The sequence below is a fragment of the Lepisosteus oculatus genome, chromosome 11, assembly GCF_040954835.1.
Source record: "Lepisosteus oculatus isolate fLepOcu1 chromosome 11, fLepOcu1.hap2, whole genome shotgun sequence".
Lineage (NCBI taxonomy): Eukaryota > Metazoa > Chordata > Actinopteri > Semionotiformes > Lepisosteidae > Lepisosteus > Lepisosteus oculatus.
In genome coordinates, this window is record NC_090706.1 from 3,757,363 (window position 1) to 3,782,894 (window position 25,532).

The following is a 25,532-nucleotide window of genomic DNA, read 5'->3' on the forward strand; positions in this document are numbered from 1 at the left end:
TAGTTAAGGAGCACACTTCTGCCAGTCTCTGCCTGCCCTTAAAAAGTTCCAGTTGAGGAGAAGGTCCTCCAGTGCAATTCTGTGAAATTCTTGGGACAAGACAAACATGAGCGTTATACTCCCAAATTACTTTTTGGAATGCAAATATAGCTGGAAAACCCTGCAATCCCATCTTCAGAATCACAGTTAGTTCCATTTTATTGAGCAAAGCACCAACAGCTTCCATTAAAAGGCAATCTCAAACACAGATGAATAAGGGGAAATGAGGTACACACAGATGCAACTTCAGATGATAAATTATAAAAGAATATTACCTTCCAATCTTGATGCTGTGTCTCCCGGTAGAATGAAAGTAGATATAACAAGTGCTGGTGTTGGGAGGGAGACCTGGGGGTGGATGCACACCACAGGCAAAGAAGAACAGGGTCACAGGAGAGATGGAACTTAGATCACATGCTGCTGCAGTCTCTTTGCCAGCGAAGGCCAGTCCACTGAGCAGTTTGCAGTTGTTTTGCAGAGTTTTGCACATGTTAGTTAGCGGTCGGTGTGCAGATTGCAATCGAAACTGGGGATAGGTTGTAATAATACCTTTATATTATAATTTTATTACGCAAATAAATTAAACTGCTTGACAAAAATATGACTAAAACAAATTCTGTTCAGGTCAACTAAAAGCGAGATTAATTATAGTCACAGAATGTAGCCGACTACATTAATTGAAAGTGGATGACTAGAAAGTGACTATACTTAATAGACAATTTATTGAACTTGACTAAGACTATGACTTATTCAAAAACACACCCAAAGAAGGCTCTTAGAGACACACACCCAGTGTTGTTCCAACAAGTATGCAGTTTAGAATTGTGTGGCACAAATTCACACACATGACACTAGAGATTACACTAGAGATTAATGGCACCAAGCCTCAGGACAAAGTGAGGGCTACTGCATGTGCCACTTCCAGACCACCAGGCCTCATTTTCACCAGGTCCCTCAGTTTCATTCCATTATATTTGCGTTTGAATGCATTACGGAAAAAAACACCATAAAATTTCACACAATGTCTACGGTTTTACCTTGGTTTCACCATGCATCTACTTTAACATGATTTTCTGTGGTCTGTATCACACTTTTACCATAACCTTTTAAACTCTACCAATCTTTTTCGCTGTGCTTTGCTGCACCTTCAAAATGTTTTAATATCATGTGCATTCACTTCAGTAAAAAAAAAATAGTGGTGGCATTTATGTTTCTGCATAAATAAGATAAGTGTGAAGAGAAAGCTTATCTACTGCATTTAAGAATAATTCCGGATGAGATTTACAGTAATTGGAACAGACAGTGGACAAATGTTGTGGACAAACAGTTTTAGATTTTATCTGGAGTCATAAAGAGCTTTGAAAGTCCTCCTGTCTATATTTCCCTCATGGGAAGATGGAGGTCTGTACAGTGTGAATCTGAGACTTCAGATATGGAAGTGGGATGAGAAATCTAGGCCTGCACAAGCCTTCAAAACCTTCCTTTTCTCCTGCAGTAATCTCTCTGTTGATCCTTGTCTTCCCTGTGCTTCACAAGCTGCCTGGAAGGATGAATTATATTGAAGGGAAAAGGAAGAGCCTGTGATGATTGAGCTGATCATCTGAACAATTGTAGATTACAGTAGAAAAATGTTGCAGCTTTGTGCACAGTGCCACACACTTATCACGGCCGAATGGAAGCCTGTATAATGCAATATTGATTTTCATATTCTTGTTTTTGACATTTAATTAAAGGGAAATCTGATTCCAACCATGCTATTAGTTTCTTCCTGGAGACCAGGGAATTAATTTCTGAGCGTAAATAACTTATTCAGCTAGAAACACTACTGTCTTGAAGAAATATGCATCAGGCTACAAATTCACAAAGCACAAGGAAGAGTAGAACGAGGGGCTTGGAGAAAAATAATGAGCTCCTTTAAACCCTGGAATAACAAATCAAGGGAGTGCTGTGGCCAGTTACATAACAACTTCCTGCTGTACTTGAATTCCCAACAGCGCAAGTAGAGATGGCTAAATGTGGCTCATATTTCAGTATATTTTCCATTTTGGGGTTTAACTTTAGGTTACACAGTGAAGAAAGAGACCTGATGGTGAATGCTGTTCTCAAATAGCAAAGGAAAAAAAAATTAGAACATGAGACAAGGACAAAACAACAGTGAGGTGTCTAATACATCCAAAGTGTTAGCTGTTGTGAGGAAAATGCTACGTATCCAGCTAAGGTCTAGAGGACAGTGGGTTTTTCTTAGTTTGCACCCGCTAAAAATATTTAAGATAATATGATACCTATTATCAATGTCATTAATTTAGTTAAATATATCAAGTACTATGATGGTTCAAGCCTAATAAAGGCATAAAGGACCATGATGTTCAACCCTTTTGCATTTAATACAATCCTGCATTTACTAATTGTAATAAGGCACAAAATGGTTAATTCCTACAGTACCTAAATATTCTAGTGATCTTTATGGGTTTCTGACACTAGTCAAGCAGAACGAAATAAATGGGAATCTGGTTGTTTTCCACCTATAATCAGCTACACCAAAAAAAACAACAAAACCAACCTGTTACACCAGATGTGTAAAGGGATTGATGCAATTATCGTTTCCTGCGCATTATTATTATTCCAGTCATCCTGCATTGAATAAAAAATATATTATGAGATCTTTTTTTCTGCTTGTGCTGCAGTCCTGCCTAGTGATGTTATCTCATCAGCCTGATTTACACCTGGGGATTAGAACTCGCTGTTCCCCTGCTGATACCTTGCAAGCATTGTTCTGAGGGAGCATAACAGCGAGGCAAACTGGATTATTCAAGAGCCACCTACAAGCAAGAAAGCCCTACGGCCCAGCATTTGTGAAAGTAAAGAGGAAGCTGTCTTTCTTTGGACAGTGAAGCACATTGAGGAGAGAGCTCATTCATAATTAAACAGGCCACAGCACCCTGTCTCCCTTCACACTTGCAGAGCATTTGCTTTAATTATTAATTAGCTCTTTTGTTGGCAAATGAGAAGGATTAGTGCTTATTGTTAAAGCAGTGCCTTGGGAGAAGGGCATGTTCTTTTAACAGCTGCTGCTGTAAATAGTCCATCAAAAGTGAAACTCCCAGAAGCATTTTCCAAAAGACTGCAAGATAGTGCATCAGAAGCCGTTCAAAGACGTCTGTTTATGTAGACAAGTTTGTCAAGATTTTCACCCCAGCTCCTGGACTCCCTGACGGATTTATGAGGACATAATACTCCTTTAGAAAGGCAGAGGACCATTTAATTTGGAGCAATTAAGTCAATGATTTCATTTGACATTTGCAAAGTGGCCAGCATGGAGGTTAACAAAGCTGGCTCACAGCTCAGTGTTTGTGGGTTTCATTCCGGCTTCAGATGCCTGTGATAGTGGGGTTTGCATGTTATCCCAGAAACACATGTGAGTCCTCTCTGGAGGCTCCGGTCTCCTTCAGCACCCCAGAGGTGTGCTGGCTGGCTAACAGACACAAGGTCCTTCAACACCAGAGCAGGAAAACTTCTCAACCCATTGAGTCCTTGTTGCAGCCTTGAAAAAGTTCTTTCCCGGGAGTGACACTGAAAAACTGAGCAAACTGCTGTTCTGCAGTCGCATAGTCAAGCAGCACCACCAGGCACGTGTTCCGCAGCTGAGTGAACTGCAGTATATCAGCCATGACATACATGTACTGTGCTATATGAACTACACTGTCAGAATGTCCCCCCTTTACACCATGGTAACACAGCGTTATCGGCTATACGGTCTAACACTTGTGATCGGCTATACAGCACAGGTCTTACAGCTTCACAGTTTCACGGTGGTGTGAGCTACAATGATTGTTAGAGATTTCTATTGCACTTACATCTGTGTAAAGACCCAAAGCAGAGTGCAAAGACTGCATTTTCTGCACTGCATTTTCACAATTCATTTGCATAAGCCATTTTTACACATGTTCATTTTAAGCAGTCCCAATTAGGCCTCATTAGAAAGAGTGAAAGAGGTGTTAGTTCAGAAGTGCTAGCTAATTAGCTTTCACCTTAGGAGGCTGGGAATTGAGATGTCAAAACTATTTTTTGATCAATTCAGCCCCTAGTCATAGTGTGTCTGAACTGCCATAATGTATCAAAGCTGTCAGGTGTTTTGGGGCTGCATTGACTCAGTCTCAGAATAGCCACTCGTACTGAACCTAAATTTGACCAATTTAAAAATGGACGTAATGGTTAAAAAGATAAGGCAGAAATATTTCACAATTCCAAGAGATGCATTTTTTTGTGGGAGAAAACAAAAATGCTGCTATAACAGCGAACTTTTTCAAGTTCTTCTGTCTCGTCAAGATAAGTTTGCCCTTCATGTTAGCTGTCACACTGCAGAAAACTTGATGTGTGCCTTAATCTGCAAACATCCACATTACAGCACTAAAACTTGTATACCAAAAGAGGCAGGATATAATTAAGGATGGATAAAATTTTAATTTTGTATCGCAATTGTCTAAACCCATGGGGAAAAATTCAAAGCATTATTTAAGTAATTACAGGAGCTCAAATCAAAGATAATGTCATGCCATTAAAAAACAATTACCATTCCAGGAAACATGAAATATGCATGACTTATTCCACAGCTAATTACTTGTAAAGCAAAATAATAAGAATCAGTATGTCGTGCAACAGTTTTAGTTTTGAATTTGGGGATGAAATACTATCAGTTAATGATTAATTAGTCAATGTAAGTCTGTCGAAGAGAAAACAAGAAAATAAATGAAAAATACAGTAAATGTCTCTATCATTATTTTTCAAGAAAGAAAACTACAGATTTAACAAATCAGCTGAGAAAGAAGAACTGCTGAGTTACATTTCAATTACAGTTGAAATCAGGCCTTGGTATCCGAGAATCAAAGAGAAGCCCACCTGTTTATTGTGATCCAGAAGAAAAAAAATCAGAATGCAAAAATAAGTAGAAAACTAAATTTTGCCCAACAGACTGAGAATGGAACACTGCTCCTAGTTCCAGATCAACAGCACAATGAAAAGAGTAAATCGTTCAAAATCTCTTTTTTCTCCAGACAGTAACAGTCAGGTTAGTAAGAGAAGAACTTAAAGCATTGTCACAGCATGGGAATCGGCAATGGATGCTGGCAGCCCCAGGCACTGGGTGTGCAATCATTAAATGCATCATGGTATTTATTGATTGAGTGGTCTATAAAACAGAGAAATTGCAATAAATGAACTCTTAGAAGCACCAAGTCTCCACGCAGCTAACAGCTAAAGAACTCAAAAGCCAATACCAGGATGCTCCCAATGTGGACTAGCCAGACAAGCACACAGCTGTGGAGTAATACAGATATGAAAAAAAAACTAAATTAAAAGCACCAGCACAGAAATAAATGAGATGGCAGCAGTATCAGGCAGGGCTGATGCTGGAACACCCAGGTTAAAGGATAAGTTCTGCCTGACAGGAAACTTAGTCCAGATTCTATTATAAGCTGTACAGTGCTGACACTACAGTATTTGTTTTACTAACTAAAGCTATGAATCTACCTACAGTAGGTTCAGGTTAGGTAATCATAAAAAGCATACAGTGAGTGATGGAAAATTGCGGTTTCAAGTCCCAGGTGGGAACTGTCTGTTGTATCCTGGAGCACAGATCTTTGCTCATATTGTTTTGTACTCCAGTTAAAATGTCCAACTGTATAAATGGATACAAATGTAAATCACACTGTATAAAAGCCTGAGCCAAATGAGTTGAAAACGACGAGCTAATTGAACTTGAATGGGGAAGGATGACCATTTCAAATCCAAAGGCCTTGGGAAAAAAAGAAATCTGCAAAGCTCTAAACATAATAATTAATGGATTTATGACAAATAAAAGGGACACTAATAATTATTTTACATCCTTAAAAGAAGGCTGGTGTTGAGTAGACTATCCAAATAATGCATGTGACAATTAATTGGATCAATCAATGCAATGAATTGGATCTCAAGTTTGAGAGATCTCCTACCAATCTGTAAGGGTATGTACTAGATACTGGCCATGCTCTGGGTGACTCCAGAGATCTGGAAGCAAAGCAGAGCTGGAGCCCTTAATGCTTCAGAATGACTCGACTCGACTTCAGTTCTTCCATTGTTGTCTTACTGGTCCTAGACTTTTTGCTCGTTTCTAGACTCCGGCTGTGGATTGCACTTTATTGTCCTTATTTGAATCTCTGTGACTTATGGACGATTTCTTGAATATCAGAGCTGTTGGACAGCCCTCACAGTAGGTTCTGGACCAAAGTCTCGCCATCCCTCCTACAGAGTACTGGCAATGTGAAAAAAACGAATAAGAAACTTGTGATTCCGCCCCGTCCTTTCCCTATTTATGCTTGATCCTGAATCTGTAAGAAACGTCTTCTCATATTCCAACCCAGTTTGGTCCTACATTATAATATATACACAAATCAAGCTTAATACTTTCTGTAACAGATGTGATTTAATGCACCTATAACTATGCATTCTAAGTTGCACTGCTGTGCCGTTCAGTATCTATAAAGAGAGATGACAGAGGCACTCCACTCCTGTAGCACAATGTGCATGGGATGTATGACCTGCTTTATCCTCTGTGGGTGTTCGGGCTGATTCGCAACTGCACTGTGTCTCTCACGCATCTCTGCATCTCTCCACATGTCCATGCGCAACACGGCGTGGGAGTCCCACATCAGTGCCACTTCCGTTGGGAATTGAAAATGAGATGGATGTGTACAGGAGCCCACCAATGCAGCTCATCTCGGTGCTCTGGAATTCAGGAAGGTGTCATCATGGCATAATCTGGCAAGCTTCAAATTTAAATGCTCTGCACTGACGGCTCAGGGGACAGCGGTGAAACCTCTCTGATGCCTTAACACAGATTCGCTTTAGGAACCCCTCAGATTCCCAGCACATCCATGCCTCCTTATCTTCAGAAGTGCCTTTCCAATTTCAAAAATAAATACAACTGATTGAAGTTACGTTACCATCTCCGACCTGTTTGGTATGGTACCTTTTGCAGTAACACTGTGGAAAACTGAGCTCCTCTGCTCTTGCTTGCCTGTGTAAGATGTATGATGCAGAACAAGGAGTAAGATCATGACAACTGATTAATAGTCAAATGGTGTGTTCTGCATCACACAGCTGCCCTAATGAAAGCACTCTGTGGCACAACAAGGTAAAAGCATGTTAGATCACAGAGAGGTAAAAATGCTGTGTTAATTTACTGATATAACATTGACAACCAGAATATATTACTTCTGATTGTTCTTATTAAGTAATTAAGTGCCTATGAAACACAGATTTTAAGGGACCATTGGTATAATTACTGCCTCCATCATCATGAGACAGGACTAAATGAAGAGTCTATAGTCATGAATCTGAAACCAACAGAAGAACGATGAGTGAAATATTATCAGCGCCAAAAGCAAAAACGAGTTCCAGGGGAGGAAAACCGAGGAAAATGAAAAAAATGAGCAGAAATCAGACATTTTTCAAGGAGTTTCTTTCACTTCAAGGCAAAGTGAAACTACAGTGTGGAAAATTACAAACCTGAACTGAATCTTAAAAAGCTACAGGGAGTGCTTAAAAGCAGTTACGGTGTTCACCACTGTGCTCTGAAACCCATTAAAATATATTTTAGTTACTGACAGCATGGATTAAAGTCAAAGTGTCTGTCCTTAGAGTTATTGGAGTAAAAGAGTCTAGGATGACTCATTATGTGTTTATTTAAAAAAATGCTCTGGTGAAAATTTGATTTAATCATTTAGAAGATAAAGCCCCCAATTCTGTATACCACCAGAGGGAAGTGCCCTACTGCAGAGGAGCACTATAAATTCTAAAAAGTTAAAGGATTTTAAAACGAACTGCTTTAAATATAATAGGGGACTGAATGGCAAGGAATGAGGGGAAAACGCTCTTTAGCCTTTTAGCAACAGTCTTTGTCAGCACCTGCTATCTCCAAACGTGAGAAGGCAATTGATCTGAGCTTTGAGTGACACTGGCACTAGACTAAATCCCAGCTATTGACAGAAGAAGGCAAGGCACGACTGCGGTTTTCTTGTGCTGCTCACAGCTGATAGTGCCTCAATGCTTTTTCTCGCATTGCCTCTGAAAACTCGACCTTCTTACATTTTTCGTTCACATTGCAGGGATCTGGAAACTGTTAGGCAGAAAAGACAGCAAATTGATAGATTAAAAACCCTCCCTCCAGGCAGTGTGGTGTGGGCAGGAGAGACGAGGAGAAAGAAGAAGAATAAAAGATGTATCTCCTCAATCGGAGTCTTAAAGAAATCCCACATGACATCATGATCAGTCCATTAGGGGTCACGGAGAGTAGCGCACAGATAAAGTGAGTTTGGTGCAGAGCGTTTTCATTGAAAATGTATAGTGCAAATATCACAGAGAGCACTTTATTGTATTTAATTTGTGATAAAAAAGTATGGACTCTGATATCCTTAACTCTGCATATCCTTAAGACGAAGGCATGGCAAAGTTCCACTGCCATGAAATAATGCTGCTGTCTTCACTAGTTCACTTTGGTCAATTTCATCAGCATCATCCATTCTCTTCACTGAGATTCACTGAAACGTCCCTCCCTGATTGTATCAGCCTCTTCTTATTATCCCTCGGTTGACATGTGCTGCGCAAAGTAATATCAGCCAATGGCAATGCACAACAGGCTCTTGATGAACAGAGTCATTAGTCGCCATGACAGTTCTCATTCATGGGGCCCATTCCCATCATGATTAATTTTCGCCACTTAGTTTGGCATACAGTACTGTGCGCTCAACGTCTGGGGTCTTTGGAGTCTTTGGAGTTTCAGGCCGCGGTCTTCTTAGACAATAGACATAAAATAAATATTGATCCAAATGTGTTACAAGGCACTGCAGGACCCTGCAGAACGTGAGGCTAGCTGTGCCAGAAAGAGAGGGAAAGTAGAGATATAACACAGAATCAATAATATGCCATTGTGGCATGTACACCTAATCTGGCAGGGTGGCACAGGAGGACCTATTCCCTAATGTAGCGAATATATTAACACTTACTACACTTAATAACACTTTATCCCTCCCTGATACAGTCAGTACCCTAACGGCCTAGCTGGGTTCCCCTTTTGTTTAACCCTGTTTGAGTTCTTTCATTCCGGCAGCTGATGTTGCTCCACTTTTCCGAAAGCTCCCACCTTCTTCCCCAGTGGATCACCGGCTTCTCAGATAGTGAGCTCTCCAGTAGCATCTTATATACCATTCCCCTCTCCTCTGGGAATTGCCATTAGGTCTACCCATTTTGTCCAACCCCGACTCTGAGGGTGAGCAATGGGCTACATCAGATGCCAGCTTCGGTGTTGATTCTAAAACCAACCAAACCAAAAGACTGGTCTGACCATGAGACCATCCTCAGACTAGACACTTAACCTTGTGGTCATTACACACCAGCCCAAGCTGCATTAGATTCCTCTCTCACAACCCCATGCACATACTGGCACTGTTTCTTCTAGATTGCCCTTAACTCGCCCCCTGGTGGCTGAAACTGACACTGACAGCTCTGAGAGAGCTGGTCTGTTACAGTTTGTTCCTCAAACCAATTTCTTTCACTGTCCTGTGCTTCGGTTTTGCTTGGTTGATGCCATAACAGATTGGCTTCATTTTTTCAGCAAATACTATAATTAGCTCCGTCACAACCATCAATCATATTTCACTGCCTCCGTTCAGCAGTATTTCTTTGTCTAAGAGCCACTCTGCACAGCCCTGTGCAAAGACAGGACCGAAAGTTAGTAGAAGTTTTTTCAAGCACAAAAAAAACTTCTTATGTTTCTCAGCAGGTTATAATTAGATCAATTAGAAATAGGAATCCCAGTGGGAAGCGAGCTAGGATTTTCTCCACAGAGTGTTGTACTCCTGGGGCACATGACTACAGCTAAGATTGGATTCTTAGCCATTATCACAGGTCCTACATTAAGATTTGATGCATCTGAAAAGCAATCAAAACACAATTGTTTTCTTCAGTGCACCATTCATGCGTGTAATGCAAAAATGACTTTTTTTGCAATATGCAAATACAGGCCCTCATTACATACTGTCCTTTAAGGCACCTACTAGGGTTGCTGTGGAGAATTTACAGAGCTTTGCAGATGAACTGTGAGAGTAAGTTTAAATTTACGATACTAACGCAGAAATGAATATATCTCCAAGAGGCCATGAATAAACTGCTTGTTGTCAGACAGATTTGTTTTCCTTAAGGAGGTTATAGTCATCATGAATTAGTATGAGACGTTTCTGCTCATTCATTTGTTTCTTCAGACACACGTCCCCAGAGGTGCATGACTTTAATCTCATTAATATGTGGTAATTAGCTCAATCCAGAATTAATTAGAAAGCGACCTGCATTACCTTGCACATCTCCCTCACACTGTGTTCTTAGGAATCTGTAAAAAACACGTGAGCACACAAAGAAATAAATGAAGCATCACAGGTCAACTGAAGTGGATCCAGTTTGTAGACATGCTCACAGATTGGATTGATTATTACGCATCTCATTTAGAAATCCAAAACCTATTTTCATTTTTTTTGCCTTTATGAGAGGGTGGCACACTGGCACAGAGGTTAGCGTTGCTGCCTCACACAGCTGGGGGCCCTGGAACCAGTTCCAGAGGGTTGCATGTTCTCCCCCATGTTTGTGTGGGTTTCCTCCAGGTGCTCCAGTTTCCTCCCTCAGTTCAAAGACATGCTGGTAGGATAAATGACTTCTGGGAAAACTGGCCCTGCTGTCCATGGTCTGTGATGTCTAGAGTGTACATTTTGCCTTCTTTGGTTGCTTGTGGTTACTGTGCTATGATCAAGAATTTCATCTTGGACAGCCCTCAAGGGCATTTAAAACCTAAGCCTGGAGAAAAGGCAAGCACCAGCAACAGTGGAGCACAATGAACCATCTTCATATAATCCACACTGACCCGACAGAACAAATAGTGGATTCTACTTATTTTAAAAAACATAACAGCTTTAGCCATCTCTGCTTTTCTAACAGCAGTATTCTGCCAGGTTTTCCCACCCCCCCTTTCCCATTATTACCTCCCAGATTTATCCCCGTCTCTCCTGACCGTTAACATCATCTGTAAAAATAAACTTGCTCGCACAACAGGGCTTCATACAGTCAGGGTATAATTCCATCTGCTGTTCACTGTGACATTGATAAAACACTCCATCTTAAATCTGCATCCTCTACCATGTCAGCAGAAGACTTCTTTGGAATCACAGAAGTATTACTTTATATAGCAACTGGAAAGTCTGATTCCAGGGTAAACATCACTGTGGATTTGGGGGAATTTAAATTTGGGCCTGAGGGTAACTTAATCAAGGCCATAACTTACAAAGAATGCAAAACGCTTTGCCAGATCTCTCAGTTATTCCTGTCCCTCATAACATCGGCATGTTTTCCAAAAATATCTTCCCATTGCTGTTTTAATTTCCACGGTTCTGTTTCTTGTGGTTGATTTATCAGGGGTTTGAGAAAACGAGGATCTGCTGTCTCGACATTCCCAGCTCTTTATCAATCTTTAAAATAACCCCCCTTTGACCTGGTTTCTAGTCCCTCATCAATAATGCATTACTGTTTTATTAAGATCACTAGGGCATGCGGTTTTGATCTTTCAGTGTGATGATGTTATTTCTAAAGCGCTAATATGAGAGGTTTGCTTTATGTGCTGTACTAAAAGCAGAGAATGGAAAGCATTCTGTGCTACAGAAAGACTTCTTACATGGGAGAGTTCTGGAAATGCCACTCTGCTTAATACATAAACTCAATTCAGGAGCTCTCACCCCTATTTCTAAGTGACACCAGATTTGCTACCATTCCATTTAGAAAATCTGAAGAAATGAAAACAAAATCCAATCAAGCCCAGAGTGTGTGTACACTGGAGTACGGGTGGAGTTCATGCAGTTAAAATTGAAAGTCCGGGAGGAAATCAAACCCTAACCTTCAGCGAGCTTATTGCTCAGTCTCCTGCTCGTTTCGCAACACTCCCTCCTGTCTCTGCCCTTGCAGCTGTGGGGTAGTGTTCCCACAACCTCATCCTTCCAGAGTTTTCCACCTTTCCTTACATCCTTTCCCGAAGCCGATATCTGTTTTTCTAGCTCAAACCTCAGCCCCACGTCAACATATTTAGGAAAATGAAGAATTTTAGTGTGGTCTTAACGTACAGTTCTTTGTAGTCAACTTGAGTTCTGATGAAGAAAACACTTAAGAACTTTTCTGTTCAATTTGTAACGTATACTGACGGCAGAATGCAATACACTGCATTACGAATATGTTTTCTCTCCTAGGGAAACAGGGTAGAATGCAGACATCCAGTAGATGGAGCAAATGGTTTCCCTTAAAAGCAAAGAAGAAAAAGAATAAGCAGATTCTTCTTGAAAAGGGGTAATAAAGAATTAGAGGTCAGATGTAAGATGAAGAGATACAGGAACACTCTGATGAGAGAAAGGAGATTTCTTTAGGAGCTTTTCACACCAAACGCAGGAACCTGATCCACTCACCCCTGCGGCCCCCTAGAAGGGAATATCGGGCTGACTCACACAGTTTACGGCTGTCTTTAAAATGAATATGCAGCAAACAGCGTGTTTTCACGCAGACCATGTGTCATCAGCTCTTCCCATGTCAGTCTCACCCTCTGCGTGAAGCACTCTGTATGCACTGTAGTGCATCTCTTCTTGAAACCCGCCAGCCGTGTGTCGGAGCCTGCAGCCTACCGCCCTTCCCCATGGTTTGACAATTACAGAGTTACAGCTGGAATCAGGCCTTGAGCAGCCCTGGATACAGGCTCTGAAACCCCATCTCTGACTTCCCGTCAAACTTGTATTTCCGGTGAGGTAGCCTCCTCGAAATTTGAGATGTATGATAAATATATATAAGAATATATTTGAATACCAAATACAGTATATACCTGATCTGTAAATGCTATTCCCAGTTACAGTAGCATCACAAAACCTAGTTTTGAAACATTTCTTACACACCCGTGCTTTCTCTGTCGCTCTTCTGAGAGGGCACCTGCCTCCTTGATTTAGAAAAGAGGACCAAAAACAGATGGGAATGTCCAGATAAGCTCTCTTTACTGAAGCTTTTTTATTACAAGAGACGCCTACGGCCTAAGCTGTAGGATGATCACTTCACACAAGGAGTAAATCACACAAGGTGATACTGTAAGCCGTCTGCAATGAGTGACTCTGGGGAGAAATCCATGATACAGACAGAAAACAAATTGCCACGTTCAGGCTCAGTCTATGATGTGCACAAATACTGTAGTCCTGAAAGGATGTTTAATCATGAAAGCAGCTTTTAAAATGGCATGCAATGAAAGTAGGCGACGAAGGCAAATGTTGTGAGCTAGATAGTACAACCAGTCCTTGCTCAATTTGCAGAATGCTGGTCCGCAGGAAACCTGGCTGCTTTATTCCTGTTGGTGCTCTTTTCAGGTGAAATCTTTCACACAAGGCTATTGTGAAGGACTTTCCTATGGATGTCTTTTTAAACAGGAACATATCGAGGGACAGATAGTGTACAATAACAATAGTATGTTTGTGCAAAAAATCTCTAATATAATTCCCTGGGAAACGACGTGTGGAGCAGGTGAAAATAATATCAATAGCTCTGTTCTGAAATACAATGAAATGATCTGAAGATCTGCACAATTTACAGGCAGACCTTACCTGAGGTGACTGCAAGAAAATCTCATTAAAGGCAGTTTGAATAAGTAACAGAATTACATTTCTTTTTATCATTGTTAGAGATGCTGTGTTTTAAATAATATAGCAACTGGCTCTGTTTCTTTGTTTACAGGTACACTCTGGCTGGTTGATTCACTATTTTATCTTGAATTTCCTTTACTTTAAGCCAGACACATCCACAAGTAAAACAGGTCACGTGTCATGCTGTTATTTCCCTGTGCAATTTAAAGCAGACAGTAGCAAATTAAATGACATGTGTGTCATCTACATGGTGAAATAAAATAACACTGCATTAGTACATCCACTTCTGGTCAGACATTTTCAGGCGTGGAAGCAATCCTTCCAACAGACATTTGACCACATCCGAACCACTCGGTTCACCTTGAAACCAGAACACAGAAAGGGTTACAAACGAGAGAAGGCCATTCGGTTCATCTAGTCTGTTTGATAGTTTCGTTTTTTGTAGCAGAATCTTTAAAAATAAAATGATAAACTGCAGAAAGATCAAAAGTCTGGAGTTTTTGGAGCTATTGCCTCTATATAAACATCCCCTCTGGTGGATCATTCAGAAAAAACAACAGAGAACAGTTCATTGATCTGTTCCTCCTTCTGCTTGTTTCTCTTGTTTCTCTCTCTTGCTGGTTCAGACAGCCTGATGGCCCCCGTCAATGTCACAATCAAAGCACTGAAGGCCAATTCCGCAGTGGTGACATGGGACATTCCAGAGGGAGACATTGTCATCGGCTTCGCCATCTCCCAGCAGGTAGGAGCGTGCAGCCAGGATCAGAAGCCTGTGATCTAAACACTCCTGCTGTTTCCAATTAGCCTCTGATGGGAATGCAAAACTGACAAGGAAGACGCTTGAGGGCTAAAAAGATGCTGCCATCTCGCACATCTCAGTCGGGAATTGGGCTCTTGTTCCTGGAACGCCACTTTGCATGACAGCAATCATTAGAGGAAATGATTGGCTTCTTGTGAACATTATCCATGCACAAGCAATTCACTTTGTTAACACTATAATGTTTGCATGAATCCCCCCAAAAAGGGGGTGGGTCCCTAAGTTCTCTATGGTTTTACCTTTTACTTAACCTGGTTACTTAAGCTTTACCATAACCTATTATTTACCATTCTATTACCAGGATTTCACTGTGCTTTACTAAACCTGACTCTGCTTTTACAATGGAACACCATAGTACAAATTTCATAAGTGGTGGAGCCAGGGGAGATGTGTAATCCATGAGAAAACTGTCCTTTATCTAAATCCCTGGTCCACACATCCAAAAGTATTGCCTCTAATTGGCCAACACTTAAAAACTGTTAGGAAAACTGATATGTTTGTTTTCTTCAGTTAGCCATACAGCCAGACGTGTCAATTAGCGATGATACAGCTACAGTACTCTCTCATCTTTAGAAACCAGCTGTGCAGCACTCCAAGGTGTTGCAGAGTTTCTGTCACAATTAGGTGACTCAGGAGCCGGTGTTATAAGATACAGCGAGCCAAAACAAAAACTAGCACACGCTGCAGGGTTTCATGTCTCTCAAGGATTGCTTGAATAATGCTTCTAAAGAACTTAATCCAAGTCAATCAAAGCTACAGCTGTGCTGAGCTCTGCCTTTTTCAATCTTCGAGTGCTTAACAAATGGCAGGTTTAGACATTAACACTTGCAGTTAATAAATGATGATAAAGGTCTCTTCGCTTCCCTATAGCACAAATAGATGATGTTTGTAACTGTGTGTCCCTCTTAAGCATCACCCTTTATTTACCCTTGAAAATAGTGTAATTAGCAATACCAAGGCCCACAAGAATTCCATAAGTGAAATGAGGCTATTCAAGTGTCATACTAGTTTCACTAGGTGACAAGAAAGAATTTATCAAGTAAAAAGTCCATAATTACAATGGAACCACTGGGAGAAGCTTGAGTGCTTCTGCTTCTTCTGCTTACTTCACTGTAATGCATGGACTTCACCCTGGGCCCTAGTCAGAACTTGCACTCACACTAGATGATGTATCTCCACACATTTAAGTGGTGTTCATAAATTGATTTATTTACAGTGATACACAAAAAGTTTCCATTATTAATAGAACTGTGACCAAATGTGATCTCTTGTTAAGCCTAATTAACAAGAGCATAATTTCCACACAAAAAAAAAATCAATAGTGATGGAAATAATAAGCATGTGAGAACAACAGAATAATAGGAAGACTTTAGACAGCAACAGAGGTTGGGCCATCAAGATGTAGAGAATTTCACATGTGAGAAAGATTGCTTTTCTAACGTTACACCTAGCATTGTAGCCCTACAAACCACAAATCTGTAAACCTCAAAAGCATCCAATGCTAATTGGAACGAGGGGGAACCACAGACTGAACTTTACACTGAGTATCCAACTTAAACACAAAATTAGGCCCAAATCCCACAGCTAACACCACTGTTGCCCGTGTGTCTACAGAAGAAGGATGTGCGAATGCTGAGGTTCATTCAGGAGGTGAACACCACCACCCACTCCTGTGCTCTCTGGGACCTAGAAGAGGACACGGAATATATTGTGCACGTCCAGTCCATCAGCGTGAGTGGACCCAGCCCAGCCAGTGACCCCGTCCTCTTCAGAACGCCAAAAGAAGCAGAAAAACTGGCCTCCAAGAGCAAAGGTAATGGAGGTGGTTTTTTTTCTTTGTTCCTAGAATGCCAAGGAGTGTGTTTTTAGATATCAGGCAAGCACCATGTGCCTGGGTCTCCTCAAACAGCAGAAACCCAAGCTAAACCGTTCAATTGAGTTACGAAATTCCTTTGTAGAAAGCAAAGTGCTTGTAAGGGAGACACAAAGGACGCTAAGTCACAAGAAATTTGACAAGGTTCACTGACCAAGATCAACCAAACAAGCAAGGTGATCCAAACAACCTTATTAGTTACAAATTATTAGTAACCTTGCTTCTGTTCTACTTTTACATGCACATTTTGAAGGTGAGAAGAAATTTTAATGCTTGGGAAGATTGCTCACCTTCTTTAAAGCTGAATATACAGTAAAGTTGATTACACTGGACATTTTTGTATTGTCTAAGTCAAAGGTAATGACTTCCTAGGTGTCAAGGCTCTTGTTTAATGGTTCCGATGATTAGCAGGCAGTTTTTCTCCATTCCAGTTATCCTAGAACCTGCACAATCAATCCGCACTGAAGTTACAGTCAGTAAAAAACACAAGGTTTCTCCATTGCTTCCATAACTATTACACTATTTTAAGATGTGGCTGTTTCAAAATCAGATTTCCCAAAACGGACAACAGAAGGATGCTAGATGCCATGCAAATGCTCCCTACACGAAGATCAATCACCAAACACAGCACCCAGTCAGCATTAGAAAGTCTATGAGGAAACAGTCACAACAAGTTTCCAAAATGGCATTAGCATTTAAAATGTCTAATTCCCTGTGCCTTGTAGAAAGCTAGCGAGCAGTGTGTTCAGCACTTTGTGAACAACTACTGTATCATTCCTGAAAGGTGCCCAGTCTGATGGCCTCCTAGAAGCAGTGCATTTTCGCTCCAAATGATGTCTGTAGAGCCCTTTTATTTTTAATACACAACAGCTGGGAAACACTCTAGCCTCATTTGAAAGAATTATGTCAAGGTTTTGCTGCTTATGACATAAATTAGAATCGGTGTATCTTAAATTCAGATTTTCTAATCACTGTTACACCCAACCATCACAAATTACAGTTCCAGTACTTGATGTCAGCTTTCTTCTGGGGTCTGGAAAATAAAAACCTGCATTTAAAAACATAATCCCCATAGTTTATTGATTGAGTTGTGAGATTGCCATATTAGTAAATTAACTAGCATTATGCTCTGGACGGTAGGCAAAAAGGGGAGAATTCTGAAGCTAAAAGAGCACTCTTCCTAGCCACAATGCCTTGAAAAACCATATACATTTTGCATTCAATGAAATGTCCTGACCGAATTGCACTGAGCTTCTTCCCATGTGCAGTATATGATTTGTTCTTACTTTCACCTGCCCCGGCTTGATAAATCATTTGTCGTGTGTCAACAACTGTTTTTGCCTTGTCTAGATGATGAATGTCCCTCCTCAGCTGCCAGGGTACAAACCAAGAACCCCTTTGGTAGCTCAGCTCCCAGTACCCTCAGGCAGACAGGCTGATCAGTACTCCAGGAGAGAGCTGTTCACAAGCACCCTCATTGGCAGAGCACAGCAGTCCGTGTGCCAAACAGCTCCCTTTGCTTGTTCATGCCACCTTTTCATATTTCAAGTACAGGGAGATACTACAAAGAATTCATCAAGCACTTTCAAAAGACGCAGTTAAAGAGGGATGTTCAGCATCTCAATTTCAGTTTGACTTTCATCAGAAGGCATGTGCAACATCTTCCCGTGAGCCTACAGTACAAAAAAAAAAAGCTTAATAATTGGTCCCCTTGCAATATGTAATCCAAAGTAATTCAATGAACTTGAGCAAGTGGAGGATCAAAAGATGGATGAAGAGAACGTATACACATTCTGTACACCTATGTGAGGTGACAGCCTTTGTGGTCCCAGTGCTCGCAATGTGGTTTAACGATTTAACTATTAACAATTCTCAATTTTTACAAAATACAAACCTTAACCTGTTATAGATGGTAAAATGACAAATAAGTTCAATTAGTTGCCCAATTAGTGGAACATCTGGTGGTCTTGAGCACAGGATTATGAGAGTAATGGCACTTAGTCCTGCCAGGAATGGCAAGGCGACAAGAAAGTTAGAACAGACAGATATGTTCTTCCCACAACCACCTGCTGGAGCCACGAACCCTTTTACATGCGGCCGTCTGTGTTCTGGAGAGTCAGCTTTGATTGGAGGAGCAGGATGCCTCGCTGACATGGCAGCAGTCTGCAGATTCTTGATAAGTCACAGAAACTGCTGTTTTTCTGAAAGCTGAGAGCACGGGAGGTACGGAATGGTGCACCAACCTTGAAATCCCAGTCACATTTGGCTAGTGACATGACCTAGCCACCCAACTCTGGCCGTATTCTGAGCAAGAACTTCTTCTTGCTCCAGTCTGAGCCTCTCAGAATCCCCAGGAGCACCTCTTAACATGAACAGCCATGCATGTCAGGAGCAAATTACAACGTTCCAATCTTGAGGCAGATCTTTCAAAAAGATCGGGACAAAATCCTTGGATCTCTGCCTCTGACACCCAAACAGTCTTGCCCCGTCACTCCAACCCAGTTCAGCTCATTGGCCATCAGTTTGACTTAATCATAACTAAAATCAGAACCTCCAGTCGTCCTCTGTGTGTTCCACCAGCCTATGTAATGAATCGTGAATAACGTGTAAAATATACCAATGAAAAATAAATGCATAACCATGAGACACACTTGCAGGTCTGAGGACTAGGTATTCATTAGACAAATTATTTAATTATCAGGAGCCCGTAAATGTTGCTCACAAATTAAACTGCAACAGCAACAATTATATAAGCTTATTATCACGAGGGACAATATTGAATATGTATTGTTTATGCCTTTTTCAGTTGTCAATGCATTACTGCTGGACTGGCACTGTTTCTGTGTAATGTCAGAAAAGGGATGTAAGAAGCTGTACGAAGTTTATTTTGTCTTAAACAGTAATTATTACAAGACAGCAGAGTCTGAGCTTGAGAGTTGCCATGGACTAAATAAACATGTTGCTGTACCTCTTCATGAGGTCACAGTTTTTCAACTTTTTTAAGGAATTTAATTGCATTAGTTTAATGAATCTCTTTGGTTCGGTTTCCTCTTGGAACTCTCGCAGGAATGGAGAAAAGATTAGAAAAGATTAGCTTTTAGGGAAAGTCTATTTGTCAAAGCCTCCATGAATCTGCTCTGTATTTAATTCCTCACCGGGTGTGACAGGAATAGGATTCCTTCACCCCGCAGGGCCTGAGGTGTGACTGCTAATGAAAGATCTGGCCCCGAGATCGTTAAAATGTATTAGTGGGCTCTAGATAAGAAGGGAAAAAAGCAGCAGGATGAGATTGCTGTGAAATCGGCAGGGATTCATGGGAAATATGCCTGCACGACACCAGCCTCTTCAGTTTCTTCCCTCCACAGTATCAGATAAAGAAAGACTAATTTCTGAACGAGATGAAAAAGAATAACAGAAAACAGGGGGACTCCAGAGACCTCTGGGGGGCGCAGTGGTGCTGGTGGTCTGGGGTCAGGAGGAGGCTACAAAACCCGGACAAGACAATTTCTTTATTTTTTACACTTGATCAGTTTCCAGCATCAACTGAAGGTCTTGTAGTTGAGCTGCTCTGACAGTAGCTCCCTGCTCAAGGAATACGCTTTAAGCTTTGCTGGGCTGTTTTCGTGTTGCCTCAGTGCCCATAGGCTAGACTAGAGCCTAGAGTCAGGCAAAGGGCACACAGGAGTGTTTAACCAAAGCAGCGTAACAGCAGGCAGCTTAGAAATCAGGACCACAAGTCTCCTCACTGTTCGCTGTTAAATCCACTCTCACAATGCTGACTCTGAGTGTGAGCCAGTGGCCACACATAAGTGGCTCGAGCTGATCAGTGAGAATTCTACTCAATCCAATTCCCCACAAAAGAAAAAAAAAATCACACAAATATCTAACTGGCAATTATGTACATCCATCCACTTTCTAACTGCTTTTATCCAACATGGGGTATTGATAGTCTGTCCCAACAAGTGGTTCTAAACATAATAACATTCCCTTCTTTACAAAATCAATGCATTTAGTAAAACGCCAAAATGTTTAAAGGGATGAATTTATGAAAAGGTTTGTCATAGATTATGAGGCTTGGTTAAAGGTTTCTTATTATGAATTGTTTTCTATATAGTGCCTTACAAAAATAATTCAGACCCTTCTCCTGGTGTCCCATTTTGTGAAATACATACGCTTTTTTAAGCTCACCATTTTACTCTGAGCCTGAATGCTTGAACTGCAGACTTGTCTCAAAGAGTTCCTTTGGTCTTCATGGTTAAATCTTTGCTTGAAATTCACTGCCCGACTGAGGGACCTTTCAGAGACATTTGTATTTATTCTGAACCATTATTGCACACAGACAGAGGCCACTCAACTAATTGTGTGGCTCATTAGGGTAATTATGTGCATCAAAATTAATTTAGGTTTGCCACAGCAAAGGGTTTGAGTACTTATGCAATCATAACTTCCTTTTTTTATATTAATTATCTATTTACTGATTTCTTTCTGTGTTTTTTTTTGCTTTGAATGCATTGCCTTGGTTGTGTACCTAACAACTATCTTGACCACAAGCTATGAAGCAACAAAATGTAAGAACTACAAAATGGTTTTAAAGCTTTTTGCAAGGCATTGTATACTATAGAAACAACCCGGTTAATCATCCCTGTTAAAGGATGGCTTACACATCATTTCAGTATCCAGAATGTCAAGCCCAAAGGACTGAAAAAGCAGCTGATTGAGTGTTAATAAGAAGCATGTCAATTTTCTTCTGCACTATGATTTTTCTAAAAGACCTCTAGGCATTATTTCAGTCATATATCCCTTGTAAGTCCACCTTCTAGTCTGAGGTAAATGATGCTTTAATTCGGGTTTGGAGGACACAAAAGAGCGCTATCTCCATTTTAAGTTAATGATGTATTAAATATTCAGGCTCCTCGGGACGGAACTGTCACAAAGTTTCCTACATACAAGAAGTGTCTGCGTCAGAAAGCAAATCCAAACACCAGGAGATCATGCATTGATAAAACAGGAAACTGAAACATCATACTTGCAAAGTGTCATAATTACTGTATTATGTTACTTAAGGGTACAAATGAGAACTGTGGTGGATAAAAAAAAAACATTAGAACTTCCATATTTCCCAGGGGTTTATGTTCATAAAATAGTAAGGGTTTAGCCTGCTGCAGCAGAATTTTTTTTACTAACTAACCTCAGCCTTTTAATAATGCAGGAAAACAGATGAACTGATTGCAGGAAATAAAAGAGAATGGCTTTTCCTGAGTGTAAACCTAGATCTTCCAAATAAAAAGGGAACTGCATGTGTTTCCTTCCTTTTTCAGTCACTTTATTCTCTCTCTTTTAAGGAATGCTACACATTATTTTAATTATAGTTACAGAGATCCTCATACTTCAGGCATCTTTATCTAAAGGCTGACAAAAATGACCTTCTTTCTCAGAAATTACTTGAAAAAAAGGAGCTTGAATATGTCAGCTAATTATACAGACATTAACCTTTATACTATCACAGCCCTAATATACTGTACTAATTAAAATGGTCACATGCAACGTGCTTACTCCAGTTTTCCTGGACAAAAACAGCAGTCAAGGATCTTTTATGAGCTGTGTACATTTACATTTAAATTTTATTTAAAATAAAATCTTAGTATCTTAAACATAGATGATACAATGAGCATGCAAATATTTGAGACTTTATATAAACAATGATTTGCTGATTTGTAGGCATTGTATATTGCAAAAATCCAAATATCAAAGAGCAAAATCAGTTTTAGTTAAAAAAAACATAGAACATCCACAAATTAAATGAGATAACAATCTAACAATGCTGGGACCCTCTAGATAAGATCACCATGAACTTCTGTTGCAATGGACTGTGATTTTCATACACCACTGAACCACATTCAGAGACTGTCAGTGTAGCCCGATGGCGCAGCACTTGAAACTATGCTGGAAAGGTTCACAGCACTTCGCCACAGAAAAATACTGGAAAGTCAGCAATTTGTGTGAATTCTTCTTTCTTACAGATGAGATTCTGTGAGTCATTAGGTCAACTGAGTAGACTGCCTCGCAGGGATGAGCTCTAGCTACTTATATTGTATGTGGCCACCAACTCGACACTGGCCCACACTCAAAGCGAGAGTGGATTTAACAGCGAATAATTAGAAGATATATGGTGGATCTTTGGAATAATATGCCCCTACATATTGCAGTAGTAGATTTCCTGAGATCCTTCAAGAAGTAAATGATGATTCTCAGATTAGCTACCAGCGACCTTACAAACAATATGGGTCAAACAATCCCATGTACAGTCGTAGACCTTATGTTCATAACGCCTACCCCTGTGTTCACAAAGAAGCAGCAGTCTTTTGTCCCCGATTGATCTCTGCCTGTTGTTCCTCATGGAACGGATCTTTCTGGCAACAGCTTTCCTCGCTCTGGACCAACAGTCGTTACAGTGGTTCTGTGTTAAAAGAGGAGAAGGAGCTGCTCCTAGCTGTGCAGAGGCTGGTGGTTAACACAGCCTGCTCCCCGGTCTCTTCTAGATGACGTGACAATGAAGGAAGTGGGCAAGCAGAGCACGCAGCTGAGAGCTGGGGAGCTCATCATCATTGTGGTCGTCTTGGTCATGTGGGCCGGTGAGTTACTGTGTGGGCCTCCTCCCCTCTCTCTTCCACACAGCGACAGACCCCACCACACAACAGTCAAACAAACAAAACAATCGCTAAGCGTTCTCGTGTCGTCTCTCCTGATTTGCTTCCACGTCCCTGTCATGTTTGTGCTGCTACTGAAAATTACCAGCCTTAATGCACTTCACATAGAATAAAGTAGCCGCCAATGAGTCAAGGCTGTAGGAAGCTGTCTCATTTTGAGAAACAATATAAAAACCCTTTATGAATATAAAAAAGGCTAATCTCCCTTGAAAGACATTTCTTCAATGATATTAAGTACTCTTGCACCTAATTGGCATTCAAACTAAGGCTGTACCATCATGGAATTCCTCTTACTGTTTCCCAGGAAGAAACAAGATGTAGGGATAAAAATCAAACAAACATCAACTTTATTTCAGTGTAAAAAAATAAAGGTAGGATTTAACGGACTATAAATATATATATTTGTGGTTCAAATATGTAGCACTCCACTTAGTAAAACCCAAGTAATGAACGAACAGATAATAAAATAAAAAGAAAAGATATTTCAAAGTATGTTGGAGATTCACTGCTCCCAGGAATCATACAGTTCAGCAGCTGGAAACAGGTTTGACCCTTAAAGAACACACTGTTATAGCCGAGTGGAGATTTTCAGTAGGCTAACGGGGTATATACACTGTTCAAGCTAACCGGTTCTTGTTTGTTCATTCCCCGGCACAGGAGTAATAGCCTTGTTCTGCCGGCAGTATGACATCATCAAGGACAACGAGCCGAACAACAACAAGGACAAAACCAAGAACTCGTCTGAGTGCAGCACTCCAGAGCATCCCACGGGGGGTCTGTTACGCAGCAAGGTATAAGTGGCTCCCCCAGCCCAGGGCAGGTGAATCATACAGTTCGAGCCCATGAACAGCGTCTCTCATCGCCTCACTCACATGTGTTACAAGGAAATAGTCTTCTACACCAGGTGTTCCCAATCCTAGTCCTAGGGAGACCCACAGATTAATTACTTCATATAAGTTAACCTGCTTGACTGTAAGGAACTTGAAAGTTCCCTTTTCTACTTCGTATTTCACCATTTTACTGACGAAAATACCAGCGTTAGATGGCAGCCAAGATGGCATGTTTAGGGAGAGTCTTTTTTTTTTCTTTAAATTTGTTTTTACAGCAAAGTGCAGATGGACAGAACAAAAAAACACAATGAAAACAACAATGCACATCCATATTCGCAGAGAGAATCGAGTGTTAAGTAAAGATATGGCTACAGGTATGAAGAGCTGAAAGACCAGAGCCGAACAACAACAGAGCTGAAAACAATCGAACAGTTCAAACGAATCCTACTTCGGCTTGACTGTGGCTCGACTGAAAAGCCAGCAGGCGTGGGGGTGTGGACCTCAAGGACTAAGACTGGGAATCCCTGTTCTTCACCTCCATGTATGTTTTTCAAATTGTAGCCGGAATTAGCCTGAGATACCCGATCTGCAGATGTTAAAATCTATTTTCATTGCAAAATGTCCATTATAACAAGCCCCTATCTTACTAGACTGAATTTTATTTAAGATTCAATTAAAAGGCACCAACTTGCTAGTTGCTAAAAAAACTTGCATTTGTACTGAACTGCCTAAAGTCAAACCCATTTTACAGCTAATATTATGCCTTTCTTGGTTTTGACCTTGTTCGATCAAATTTGCAAAACTGTTAAAAGAAAATGGACTGACCCAAAAAGTCAGAAATCTTCACAATAAGCCGAGTCTCACCCCTCAGCTTCCACAGTGAGGTTCAGTCTTCTAATCCAGACATTGCTCGATTCTTTTGCAATGTGTCAGGCTCCAAAATAACAAATAAAAATCAAATCAGATCAAATCTCATGCAACTGTTTGTATGCGTGTATCAGTGAGGAGGCATGCGCTTGAAGCGTGGAATACGACCTTCAGGGTTGTGGGTGAACCTGTGAATCTGATGTTTTCCAATGCGATCAAAATGCTTCTGATGCCAAACAGAATGTGCCCACTTAATCATCTCGTGTGACAGCCGCTGAGAAAGAGAGATGGAACTGGACAAAGCAGAGATCTCTCTTCACGCCAAACATCCCTAAACCTCTTTCTGTGCTGTGCCACGTGACACATTCCTCTTTATGGATGACATAACTAATACTGGCGACGGCAGCATGAATTTGCAAGAGTACAGATACATTCTGTCCGCTCCTGTAGAACAAAAACACTTCTATGCCTCTTGGGAGATGCTTCACCATTCAGCTGGACAGTCACCCAAAACATAAGGGCAATGCAGCCAAGGAGCTGGAAATAAATATTAGTTTTTTATTTAATATTAAATTCAATTAATTAAATTAATATGAACTTTTTAATTAATAGTAAATAAAAATGTATTTGAAGTGAATGTTCCCAATGCATACTGTATGGCCATGT

The 25,532-nt window shown here is 40.6% G+C and overlaps 1 protein-coding gene across 4 annotated transcripts in view; it reads left to right on the forward strand.

The window, feature by feature from the left end:
* The window catches only part of fndc5a (fibronectin type III domain containing 5a), a 44,350-nt gene that overhangs the window by 11,881 nt on the left and 6,937 nt on the right, over positions 1-25,532 (forward strand). For 2 of the 4 annotated variants that reach the window (XR_001478546.2, XM_015348647.2), the window contains exons 2-5: positions 14,399-14,514; positions 16,204-16,402; positions 23,002-23,094; positions 23,827-23,989. Coding sequence is in view for 3 of the 4 variants with exons in the window: in XM_015348647.2 (XP_015204133.1) it covers positions 14,399-14,514; positions 16,204-16,402; positions 23,002-23,094; positions 23,827-23,966 (548 nt within the window). In the remaining variant the exon portion in view is untranslated. The remainder of the gene's footprint in view (positions 1-14,398; positions 14,515-16,203; positions 16,403-23,001; positions 23,095-23,826; positions 23,990-25,532) is intronic. The other 2 variants (XM_015348645.2, XM_015348646.2) reach the window with 1 other exon arrangement.